The sequence below is a fragment of the Rhinoderma darwinii genome, unplaced genomic scaffold (genome assembly GCF_050947455.1).
Source record: "Rhinoderma darwinii isolate aRhiDar2 unplaced genomic scaffold, aRhiDar2.hap1 Scaffold_127, whole genome shotgun sequence".
Classification (NCBI taxonomy): Eukaryota; Metazoa; Chordata; class Amphibia; order Anura; family Rhinodermatidae; genus Rhinoderma; species Rhinoderma darwinii.
This window is the reverse complement of record NW_027461959.1, coordinates 91,803-104,378: the sequence shown is the minus strand read 5'-3', so window position 1 is coordinate 104,378 and position 12,576 is coordinate 91,803. Positions and strand designations below refer to the sequence as shown.

At 50.3% G+C, this 12,576-nt stretch overlaps 1 protein-coding gene across 2 annotated transcripts in view; it reads right to left on the bottom strand.

The window, feature by feature from the left end:
* Window positions 1-12,247, bottom strand: part of LOC142699081 (EGF domain-specific O-linked N-acetylglucosamine transferase-like) — a 51,228-nt gene extending 38,981 nt beyond the window's left edge. Inside the window, exons 1-2 of one of the 2 annotated variants that reach the window (XR_012865972.1) lie at window positions 12,161-12,247; window positions 373-507 (exon numbers count right to left, since the gene is read on the bottom strand). Coding sequence is in view for 1 of the 2 variants with exons in the window: in XM_075847993.1 (XP_075704108.1) it covers window positions 359-381 (23 nt within the window). In the remaining variant the exon portion in view is untranslated. Of the gene's footprint in view, window positions 1-358; window positions 508-12,160 lie in introns of both variants that reach the window. The other variant, XM_075847993.1, reaches the window with a different exon arrangement.
* Between the last annotated feature and the right edge of the window lie 329 nt (window positions 12,248-12,576).

Genomic DNA, 12,576 nt, shown 5'->3' with positions numbered 1-12,576 from the left:
TTTGGCGCCCCCCACCAACCTCTTTTCCGACATCTCCTTCCCCCTCGCCGTGTTTGTTTTCTCTACCAATCGCGAGCATAAAAACATTTGTACATTTTACAAGCAATATGGTTCTATACACAACACCAGAACCAAGCTCACTACATATATAAAACACCAGCACAAATACAGCTCAATTTAGTGCAACCCCTGACGTATAGGTGTGTACGGCGTAAAACTACAGCTCCCAGCATAGCCCAAACAATGATAAGAATAAGCTGGGAGATGCCGTTTCACAAAAAATAAATCCTATCATAATCATCTCACTGCAGATCATACAGCGACTACAGTACTGATTAGAGGCAGAATAAACACTTACATTAAGTGACTCACCGGTGACATCTCAGATTCTAGTTCTTTTTCTCCATCCGGTCCAGACCTCTATGATGACTTCTCCCGATCACAGCCCATTTCTGCAGTTTGCCGCTCACATGTCTTCAGCTTCTCACTTTTCCAACATTTCTTCACCTATAAATAAATATAAAGTTATCATTATACCACACACTACGCCCCTAAATATAATAGCGCCATACACTGCACCTCTAATTATAATAGCACCATACACCGTGTCACACACACACACACACACACTGTGCCCCCTGTAGATAGTGCCTGCCATAGAGCCCCCTGTAGATAGTGCCTGCCATAGAGCCCCTGTAGATAGTGCCCCCATATAGACAACCCCTGTATATAGTGTCCCACAAATAACTCCCCCTATAGTGCTCTACAGATAGCCCACCCCTGTATATAGCCCCCTGTAGATATAGCCCACCCCTGTATAGAAGAGGCTGGACGCAGCCGCAGGGTTAAGGGAAGCCGACATGACCGTCCTGGTAGGGAAAGGGTTAATGAGGTGAGGGAAAGTTGAAGGAGCTGAAGGAGGGACGGGGAGGAGTTAAGGGGGACGGGGGGGCCGTTACTGCGCTTCCCGCTGTTTCTCGGCATTGAGCCGGAAGCAGCGGGAGGAGTAACATACAATAAGCAAGCTCCCCGTTGCCCGTGCTTTTAATGATGGCAGAAGCCCTGATGTTAGAGCGGCTGCGTGCCGCTGCTGTGCACCACGGTCCCGGATGGCTAGAGGAGACCGTGGCTGCCATAACGAGGATCCCGGACGCCGTTTCGCCACGTCGGGCACGGCGTTCGGGGTCTGTTGAAAAGGACAGGCTCCCCTCCCCCGGCCCCCTTACGAGCATGGCTATGGCGGCGGGGGGGGAGTCGGCAACAACCGCTCCTGCGCTGAGCAGGCAGAGAGCGGTGCCAGGGGTGACGGCGACGCAGGCTGGGTCGACCCGTCCCTCTCGGCGGTCCCGACCTCCAGAGCGCCTCAGTCCGGAGGTAGTCCCGCGGACACGGCGTCGCAGAGGGAGCCCGATCCCGGACGCTGCAGGCCAGGCAGCTGGGAGGACCGCCCCTTCCCAGGCCCTGCGTCCTGGCAGGAATCCCAGGCCGCGACGGGGTCCGGCGGTAAGCAGGGAGTCGCAGGCTGGGCTCCCTGTTACCCCTCCCCCATCAGATGGAAGATTTGGAGGACAAGGTACGGCCGCCCCGCATGGTGATGTTCCGGCCAGGGGGCAGGCTTCGTCAGGATCGTCTAGACGGACGCCTAGAGCTGCAGCGACGTCAAGGCAACAGGTCCGGTCGGAAGTCTGGGTCCCGGCGGTCGGGCGGCAGGTTGCCGGCCCATCGGTCAGCGCGTCCTCATCCCCGTTCCGAAGATGTCGTTGGGAGGGACAGTCGTCGGCGAGAGAAGAACTGGAGGAAGGTGAACTGGACGTGTATCGTCGAGGTCAGGATGGTCCGGCTGACGGGAACACAGCGCCTGTGCAGCCCGGTGAGTGTATAACTCCATCATTGTCTTATCCAGCGATTTTTATGTCGGGTGTCGGCGGGGGGGCTGCTAGCATTGCATCGGGGGCCGGTAGTGGCGCGGGCGGACGCGACGGAGCGGGTTTGGCAGATTTAGTGGGTTGCTTACGGGAGCTGGTGGGGCGCCTGGATAGGGCCGCGGCGCCGGTAGTAACGGAAGTGTCTCCTGCGATAGTTTGGGAAGGCCCCAGGGACGTGGGATCGTTACAGGCGCGTCCTGCGGCGGCGGTTAGAGAGGCGGTCGCGGTGTCGGTACAGACCGAGGCACAGAAGGACGGCGATCGAGTGCGTATGGACGATCGTGCTCGTGGGGAGGTGTATGTTTGTTTTGAGGGTCCGTTGGGGGCGCATTTAAAGCAGGAGGTGCGTGATCGGATCTGGAAAGACGAATACGTTGAAATTTTTTCTCTCTTGCCACTGGCTAAATTTAATTTGGATAAGAGCAAGCGGGATGAGAGTAAAAAGGACGAGGAGGAACGGCGGCGGTATAGGCTGATCCCGCAGACGTTCGTTAATTGGTCGCAGGCGTTCGCCATATTGGCTAGTGTGATAGGGGAAAAGGCGCCGGAAAATTGTTCGGCGCTGTTTTGTTATTTTGATGCCATTGGGGAGGCTCATAGGGCGTATGGGGGTCAGGCGTGGCTGCGATATGATGAGCAATTCCGTCAGCGGAAGGCGGTTCGGCCGGCGATTCGGTGGGACCAGAAGGATATTGCTCTCTGGTTACGGGTTACGGCTCCGGTTAGGCAGCCCTTTCCCGGGAGCGGTGGCCAGGGAGGCCAGTCTAGTCAGAGTGGACAAAGCGGCGGGGGAAAGGCAGGGTTTTACTGGCAATTTAATGAAGGTCAGTGCAAGTTCGGGGCCACGTGCAAGTTCAAGCACGTGTGCTCCGAGTGTAATGGTGCATCACACGGGGCGGCAAAATGCCTGCGAAAAAAGAGGTCAGGGAACCAGCACGGGACTGGTCAAGGGGGTGTCGCCGGTGAGGGTGGAAAGGATGGCCCCTTATCTAAATGAGTATCCGGATAGGGCGGCAGCTAAGTTGCTTTATGAAGGGTTTCGTGTTGGGTTTGTTATTCCTCCACCTCCTTATGAGGTTCCGGTTACGCGGAGGAATTTAAAATCGGCTTACTTGCATGCGGAAGTCGTGTCGGAAAAGTTGTTAAAAGAAGTTTCGTTGGGTCGCATGTCGGGGCCATTTGTTGAGTCGCCGGTAAAAGATTTAGTTGTGTCCCCTTTGGGTATTGTCCCTAAACGCGAGCCCGGAAAGTTTCGTTTGATCCAACATTTATCGTATCCCAAAGGTTCGTCGGTAAATGACGGGATTGATCACGAGTTGTGTTCCGTAGTTTATACCTCATTCGATAAGGCGGTGGGGTTAGTGCGGGCTGCGGGTCCTGGGGCGCTGCTAGCAAAAACTGACATCGAGGCGGCGTTCAGGTTGTTGCCGGTTCATCCAGAAAGCCAACGGCTGTTGGGTTGTTTTTGGAATGGGGCTTTTTACGTGGATCGGTGCCTTCCGATGGGGTGTTCCCTTTCTTGTGCATACTTCGAGGCGTTTAGTAGCTTCGTGGAGTGGGTAACGAGGGGGGCATCCGGGGTCGACTCGTTGATCCATTACTTGGATGATTTTTTGTGCGTTGGCCCGGGGGGTTCGCCGGTTTGCGGTAATCTGCTTCATGCTCTACAGAAGGTGGCGAGGGATTTTGGGATTCCTTTGGCGCCGGAAAAAACGGAGGGCCCGGTAGCGACGATTTGTTTTTTGGGAATCGAAATAGACTCGGTGGCAATGGAGTGTCGTCTCCCGGCGGATAAGTTGGGTGCTTTGAGGCTGGAGGTTCGACGGGCTTGTAGAAGGAAGAAAACGTCGCTGAGGGAGCTTCAGTCGCTGCTGGGGAAGTTGAATTTCGCCTGCCGGATTATGCCGATGGGAAGGGTGTTTGGTAGAAGGTTGGCGGCGGCAACGGCGGGAGTGCGTGCGCCGCATCATTTTGTGCGGCTCAAGGAGGAGCACCGAGCTGATCTTCAGGTTTGGGATGACTTCTTGGGCCAGTACAATGGTCGCTCGCTATGGATGGCCCCAGCGCAGGATACGAGTGATTTGAATATTTTCACGGATGCGGCTGGGGCGGGTGGCTTTGGAGCTTACGGGGGAGGTCCGTGGTGCGCAGGTCAATGGCCGGCTAGCTGGGTGTCCAGTGGACTCACGCGGAATCTGGCCCTGCTCGAGCTGTTTCCCATCGTGGTGGCGGCTACCATTTGGGGGGACAGGCTCAGGGATAAGAAGGTCCGTTTTTACTGCGACAACATGGGGCTGGTGCTTGCCATTAACAACATCACGGCGTCTTCTCCTCCGGTAGTTCAATTGTTGCGACATTTAGTGTTGGTGTGTTTGTCGTTGAACGCGTGGGTGGTGGCGGTGCATGTCCCGGGTGTACGGAATGGTATTGCTGATGCTCTTTCTCGCTCGCAGTGGGACCGGTTTCGGCAATTGGCCCCGGGAGCGGAACGTCTCGGTTTGGCTTGTCCGGAGCATCTTTGGGATCTGGTATCGGTCCCGTAGAGCAGCTGTTACAAAGGTCTTTGGCGCGCACGACGTGGAGTGCTTATGCTGCTTGTTGGAGGCAGTGGGAGGAGTGGGTAAGAGAGTTGGGTGACGTCAATACGGATAGAGACAGGTTGGTGGCACTTTTGTATTGGTTAGGGGATGCCTGGGAGGCGGGGTTTTCAGTAGCGAAGGTGAACCGGTTCATATCTGCTGTGGCGTTTGGGCTTAAGTTGCGGGGCTTGCGGGATGTATCGAAGGAATTTCTGGTATCGCAGGCTTTGAAGGGGTTGCGCAGAGGTAGGGTGGAGGCGGATGGTAGAAGGCCGGTGTCGTTTGCTTTGCTTGGCTCGTTGGGGGGTTCATTAGCATCGGTATGTCGTTCTTCAGATGAAATGGATCTGTTCCGGTTGGCTTTTTCGTTAGCGTTCTTCGGAGCATTCAGAATAGGTGAGTTGGTGTCGCCAAGTACTAAACAGGCAGGGGGGCTGAGATCTGGGGAGGTGAGCCTTTTTGCAGATCGGCTGGAGGTATGGTTGCGTAGATCTAAAACTGACCAAGTAGGGAAGGGTAAACTGATAGTTTTGTTCGCTCTCCCGGGGTCGGTCATGTGCCCAGTGGAGTGCATGCGGGGTTTTACGAGAAACAGGGGGTCTCCAGATTTGCCTTTGTTACGTCATGAGGACGGGTCGTTTTTGTCCAGGTTTCAGTTTGGAGCTGTATTTAAAAAATGTTTGACGGCAGTGGGGGTTCCGGCAGGCTCATATTCATCTCATTCCTTCCGGATTGGCGCAGCAACGGAAGCGGGGCGCTGGGGGTTGGATGACGAGGGGGTGAGGCGTATTGGTCGTTGGGAGTCTAAAAGGTTTAAGTCCTATGTCCGCCCCCATATGTTGTAATTTTGTTGTTTATGCTTGAAAATGTTATATGGTGGTGCCTAACTGTGTTTTCCGTTTCAGATTCGCCTCCTTGTCTGGTGTGGTTGATGGGTCATTCGTACGTGCACTGGGGGGCTTTGAGGGCGGACGTCCGCCCGGATGGTCGCCAGTTGCGCATTCCGCGACAGGATGCGGTTGTGCATTGGCTGGGTTTTAGAGGTATGTCTTGGAACAGGGTGTTGGCGGAATTCCAGACATATGTGCGGCTTGATAGGGTTCCGGAGGTTCTAGTGTTGCACGTGGGTGGGAATGATTTAGGAGTCCGCCCTTTTCGTGAGTTGGTGCGGGATATCAAACATGATATGTTGTGTTTGTGGGTATCTTATCCCAAGTTGGTGGTAGTGTGGTCGGACATAGTCCCAAGAAAGCATTGGCGGTTAGCTAGATCGGTGGAGAGAGTCAATAAGGCTCGCATAAAAGTTAACCGGGCGGTGTCTCGTTTTGTGGCAAAGAACGGGGGCATTTGCGTGAGGCATAGGGATTTGGAGTCAGGAGTGGGGAATTTCTGGAGAAGTGACGGGGTTCATCTGACCGAGGTTGGCATTGATCTTTGGAGCTTGGCGATAGCAGAAGGCATAGAAAGGGCGGTGGTGGTGTGGAGGAACTCACAGGCTTAAGGTGGTCAAGGCCTGTTTCGCGGTGGCGGGGGGAGTCCTTGAGGCCAGTCAGTACAAAATGGTGGGGGGGTCGCATCGGGGGTATGCGTCCCCCAAAAAAGGTACATGGTTGAAGACTTCATCGGGTGTTATCCCTTTGAAGTGGTCTTCTGGTAGAAGGTATATCACTTGAAGGCTTCATCGGGTGTTATCCCTTTGAAGTGGACTTCTAGTGGTCGGTATATCACTTGAGGGCTTCATCGGGTGTTATCCCCTTGAAGTGGACTTCTAGTGGTTGGAGCCATCTGCAGAGGTGAACGGTGCTTCCGAGCTGGTTTACGGCTGGAGGTAATTGGTGGTTTGCAGATGGCTAATTCGGTGTGTTCTTGAAAGGAACATCTGAAGGGGCTTCAAGGACTTCCTCTGCTCGGGTTAATGTTAACGTTTAATTGTTATTTATGATTCTGACCCATGTTGGGTCATGTGAATTATTAGGAGGAATTCTCTGGTGGATTCCTAACTAGTTATCCGAATGTTTCGGATTTAAATTGTTTTTATAAAACTGTGAAATTAATAAACGGCTGCTGTGGCCATTTCACATCCAACCTCGGTGTCATGTGTCTTTACTAAATGGGGGTGGGGGGATAGTATGGTCTAAGGTTAACACACGACTCTACCTAGGCAGGTCAAGAAGAGGCTGGACGCAGCCGCAGGGTTAAGGGAAGCCGACATGACCGTCCTGGTAGGGAAAGGGTTAATGAGGTGAGGGAAAGTTGAAGGAGCTGAAGGAGGGACGGGGAGGAGTTAAGGGGGACGGGGGGGCCGTTACTGCGCTTCCCGCTGTTTCTCGGCATTGAGCCGGAAGCAGCGGGAGGAGTAACATACAATAAGCAAGCTCCCACCCTCCCACCCTTGGTTTGTTACTCCTTAGGTCTTATGTACGTCCGTCTATGAGCGTTGTGTTTTATTTTGTGTGCTTATTTAACATGTTTTTCTTTTTTCCGGAGTAGGTTCTGTTGTCATGGCAGCTGGCGGGGGGAGTCCTTGAGGCCAGTCAGTACAAAATGGTGGGGGGGTCGCATCGGGGGTATGCGTCCCCCAAAAAAGGTACATGGTTGAAGACTTCATCGGGTGTTATCCCTTTGAAGTGGTCTTCTGGTAGAAGGTATATCACTTGAAGGCTTCATCGGGTGTTATCCCTTTGAAGTGGACTTCTAGTGGTCGGTATATCACTTGAGGGCTTCATCGGGTGTTATCCCCTTGAAGTGGACTTCTAGTGGTTGGAGCCATCTGCAGAGGTGAACGGTGCTTCCGAGCTGGTTTACGGCTGGAGGTAATTGGTGGTTTGCAGATGGCTAATTCGGTGTGTTCTTGAAAGGAACATCTGAAGGGGCTTCAAGGACTTCCTCTGCTCGGGTTAATGTTAACGTTTAATTGTTATTTATGATTCTGACCCATGTTGGGTCATGTGAATTATTAGGAGGAATTCTCTGGTGGATTCCTAACTAGTTATCCGAATGTTTCGGATTTAAATTGTTTTTATAAAACTGTGAAATTAATAAACGGCTGCTGTGGCCATTTCACATCCAACCTCGGTGTCATGTGTCTTTACTAAATGGGGGTGGGGGGATAGTATGGTCTAAGGTTAACACACGACTCTACCTAGGCAGGTCAATAGTACTCCACAGATAGCCCAACCATGTATGTAGCCCCCCCTGTAGATATAGCCCACCCCTGTATATAGTGCTCCACATATAGTCCACCCCTGTATATAGTGTTTCACAGATAGCCCCCCTTGTACATATAGTCCACCCTTGTATATAGTGCTCCACTAGATAGTCCACCCCTGTATATAGTGCACCACAGATAGTCCACCCCAGTATATAGCCCCCCTGTATATAGCCCCCCTGTAGCTATAGCCCACCCCTGTATATGGTGCTCCATAGATAGTCCACCCCAGTATATAGCCCCCCTGTAGATATAGTCCCCCTGTATATAGCCCAGCCCCTGTAGATATAGTCCACCTGTATATAGCCCACCCCCTGTAGATATGGTCCCCCTGTAGATAGCCCACCCCAGTATATAGCCCCCCTGTAGATATAGTCCACCTGTATATAGCCCACCCCCTGTAGATATGGTCCCCCTGTAGATAGCCCACCCCAGTATATAGCCCCCCTGTAGATATAGCCCACCCCCTGTAGATATAGCCCCCCTGTAGATATAGTCCCCCTGTAGATATAGTCCACCTGTATATAGCCCACCCCCTGTAGATATGGTCCCCCTGTAGATAGCCCACCCCAGTATATAGCCCCCCTGTAGATATAGCCCACCCCCTGTAGATATAGCCCCCCTATAGATATAGCCCCCCTGTAGATATAGTCCCCCCGCAGATACAGACACACACGTCTATTACAGTTTAAAAAAAATAAAAAATATTTAAACTCACCTTATTCCCGCTCCCACGCCGTCCGGCAGCCATGGAGACCTGCACTCTTCTGCGCAGGTCTCCAGGGGGTTGAACACAGCGTCTATGAAAGGCGCTGATTGGCTGGGAAGGATGACTTTCCCTGTCATTCAGTCAGCGTCTTTCATCGACGGAAGCTTCACTGGTACAAAAGGTACCAGTTGCTTCATTCGTGGAAAGGCGCTGAATGGCCGGGCACGGAACGTGCCCGGTCATTCATTGCTTCTAATTGTACCTGTGTCCTTGCGACACAGGTACAATTATAGTGCAGGAGGAGGTGGCGCTGGCGCCCCCCTCTGAGCTGCGCCCGGGGCATGTGCCCCGTCTGCCCCCCCTAGCTACGCCCCTGCCCATAATATTTCTGGGAATATTGATATGTGTTGTACCAGCCAGGCCTGGCATATAGCCCATGCCCACCACTAGGGGGTCAATCACACAGAACTGTAACTGTTATGTCATTTGTGCTTTATTTCTTTATTTGCATCATTTTTATTTAGATCGCCCTTGTTTACCTTTCCCTAAATAAAACGGTTGAGTAGTTTCACCATAACCGCTTGTGAGTATGTACTGAGCAAATGTGGGGGTTTCCCGCGTCGACCCCTGGCAGAAGAGGAAGACCCTCCTGCTTTCGTATAGAGCTCCTAGCAAGATTTGGGTGGAGGCACTGCGCCATAGTGAGGTGAGAACTACAATACACCCTGCCTACAGAGGTCGGCCCAAAGGGGTGTTACACATATATTGTAATTGACAGATTTTGACATGATATTGATCACTTTTTAGCCCAACGTTTAGTTGATCTGTCCCAATCTCCACAGTAAAGTGTCCATAGGTCTCCACTTGACCGACAGGGGTAAAAATAAAGTGTCCTTTTGGCCTAAGTCAGGCTGGTATACGTTATTCCATACAACGGAATCCCTCAAGAAATGTACAATGTGTGGTATATGTTTTTAAGCATGGAAGACTATGGGTGACGTATACCGCTATATAGCATATGTCACAGGCCTCTGTTTCATGTAAACGTCATAGGATTTACAATAGATTTTCATGACATGTATATGTTAAATTGATCCGTCGATGGGAGTCAGATGCCTGTGACAGATGCCTAACCGTGGAATCCCTCACCTATAGGCTATTATGGCATCCGTTTAACGTATATGTCTTGAAAGGGGTCATGAGAGATAATGACGCATACATTTAAAGAGGCTCTGTCACCAGATTTTGCAACCCCTATCTGCTATTGCAGCAGATAGGCGCTGCAATGTAGATTACAGTAACGTTTTTATTTTTTAAAAACGAGCATTTTTGGCCAAGTTATGACCATTTTCGTATTTATGCAAATGAGGCTCGCAAAAGTACAACTGGGCGTGTTTAAAAGTAAAAGTACAACTGGGCGTGTTGAAAAGTAAAAGTACAACTGGGCGTGTATTATGTGCGTACATCGGGGCGTGTTTACTACTTTTACTAGCTGGGCTTTCTGATGAGAAGTATCATCCACTTCTCTTCACAACGCCCAGCTTCTGGCAGTGCAGCACTATGACGTCACTCACAGGTCCTGCATCGTGTCGGCACCAGAGGCTACAGATGATTCTGCAGCAGCATCGGCGTTTGCAGGTAAGTCGATGTAGCTACTTACCTGCAAATGCTGATGCTGCTGCAGAATCAAGTGTAGCCTCTGGTGCCGACACGATGCAGGACCTGTGAGTGACGTCACAGTGCTGCACTGCCAGAAGCTGGGCGTTGTGAAGAGAAGTGGATGACACTTCTATACACAACGCCCAGCTAGTAAAAGTAGTAAACACGCCCCGATGTACGCACATAATACACGCCCAGTTGTACTTTTACTTTTCAACACGCCCAGTTGTACTTTTGCAAGCCTCATTTGCATAAATACGAAAATGGTCATAACTTGGCCAAAAATGCTCGTTTTTTAAAAATAAAAACGTTACTGTAATCTACATTGCAGCGCCGATCTGCTGCAATAGCAGATAGGGGTTGCAAAATCTGGTTACAGAGCCTCTTTAACGTACGCTATTGTAGTCTATGCTTGGCAGATGCCACTGTTTAGTATCTGTCACTGTCTATGTTTAACGTATATGTCGGGAGCTGTTCCTGGCATATACATTAAGTGGAGGCTAAAAACGTGATGTGATGGGGACTTATAGACTTTTCTAGACTGATATTCGTTGGAAACACAGTAAAATGTGACTTCTCGTGATCTAGTCCCCTGCAGGCCGTCTTCATTTCCGATAAAGGAGTTTCTAAGTACATTCTTTTCTCTGGCAATTAGCTGAAACAAAATAAAACATAATACTGTCCTCACTGTATGTCTTATATTCCCAGTATACTGTCCTCACTATATGTCTTATATTCCCTGTATACTGTCCTCACTGTATGTCCTATATTCCCTGTATACAGTCCTCACTATATGTCTTATATTCCCTGTATACTGTCCTCACTGTATGTCTTATATTCCCTGTATACAGTCCTCACTATATGTCTTATATTCCCTGTATATTGTCCTCACTATATGTAGTAAATTCCCAGTATCCTGTCCTCACTGTATCTCCTATATTCCCTGTATACTTTCCTCACTGTATCTCCTATATTCCCTGTATACTGTCCTCACTATATGTACTATATTCCCAGTATCCTATCCTCACTGTATTTCCTATATTCAATGTATACTGTACTCACTATAGTTTTCCATGTATACTGTCCTCACTATACGTACTAAATTCCCACTATCCTGTCCCCACTGTATGTCCTATATAGTACATACTGTGACGGCACTGTGGCATTATCTACAGAGGGCACTGTGGCATTATCTACAGAGGGCACTGTGGCATTATCTACAGATGGCACTGTGGCATTATCTACAGAGGGCACTGTGGCGTTATCTTTGCCCATCACTTCTGCAGCCATTTCCAGCCCCTATAGAAACACACAAATTTAGACACCAAGGCCCAGGACCATACATTAAAGGGGTGGTGCGGGCACAGACCGTTTTTTATACTGATGACCTATCCACGTGCCTGGACAACCCCTTTTACTCATACTAATAAAATTGGACCACAGACTAGATTATAGAATACCTACAGACCCCAGACCTTCTAAGCTATTGCAGTCCCCAGACCAGACCCCCTAAACAAATACAGACCCCCATCACAAGCACCCTGAATAAATACAGACCACTGACCGGACCCCTAAATACGGACACCAGACCTGACCCCCTACACTAATAATAACCCCAGACCTGACTCCCTTAATACAGACCTCAGACCAGACCCCCTAAACTAATACAGACCCCTAAATAAAAACCCCAAAACTAATACAGACCCCTAAATACAGACCCCATAAACAAATACAGATCACACCCCCAAATACAGACCCCCTAAATACCGACACAGACCTCAAACTAAAACAGACCCCCTAAATACCGACCCCAGATCACTTAAACTAACACAGACCCCTAAATATACAGACCCTAAATCCCTTAATCTGATACAGACCCCAGACCAGACCCCCTAAATACAGACCCCTTAAACTAATAGACACCAAAACTCCTAAATACAGTCCCCAAACCAGGCCCCCTAAATACAGACCCCACACCAGACCCCCTAAATACAGACCCCACACCAGACCCCTAAATACAGTCCCCACACCAGACCCCTAAATACAGTCCCATTAAAAAAATCAATCCCCTTATACTTACATAGTCAGTCTTCTCTGTGGAGTCGCTGCTGCTGGAAGTCCTGCGGTCATGTGACCAGCAGGTCTCTAAGCAATAGTAAGAACTTCAGAGATGAGGTCATGTGACCAGCAGGTCTCTAAGCAATAGTAAGAACTTCAGAGATGAGGTCATGTGACCAGCAGGTCTCTAAGCAATAGTAAGAACTTCAGAGATGAGGTCATGTGACCAGCAGGTCTCTAAGCAATAGTAAGAACTTCAGAGATGAGGTCATGTGACCAGCAGGTCTCTAAGCAATAGTAAGAACTTTAGAGATGAGGTCATGTGACCTTATGTCTAAAGGTCCTTTTGCAGGACATACACAATGTAGTTTTATCGCGTTTTTTTGCCAAAATCGCGACAAAACTACAATGTACCATGATAATCCGCCATTGATGGCC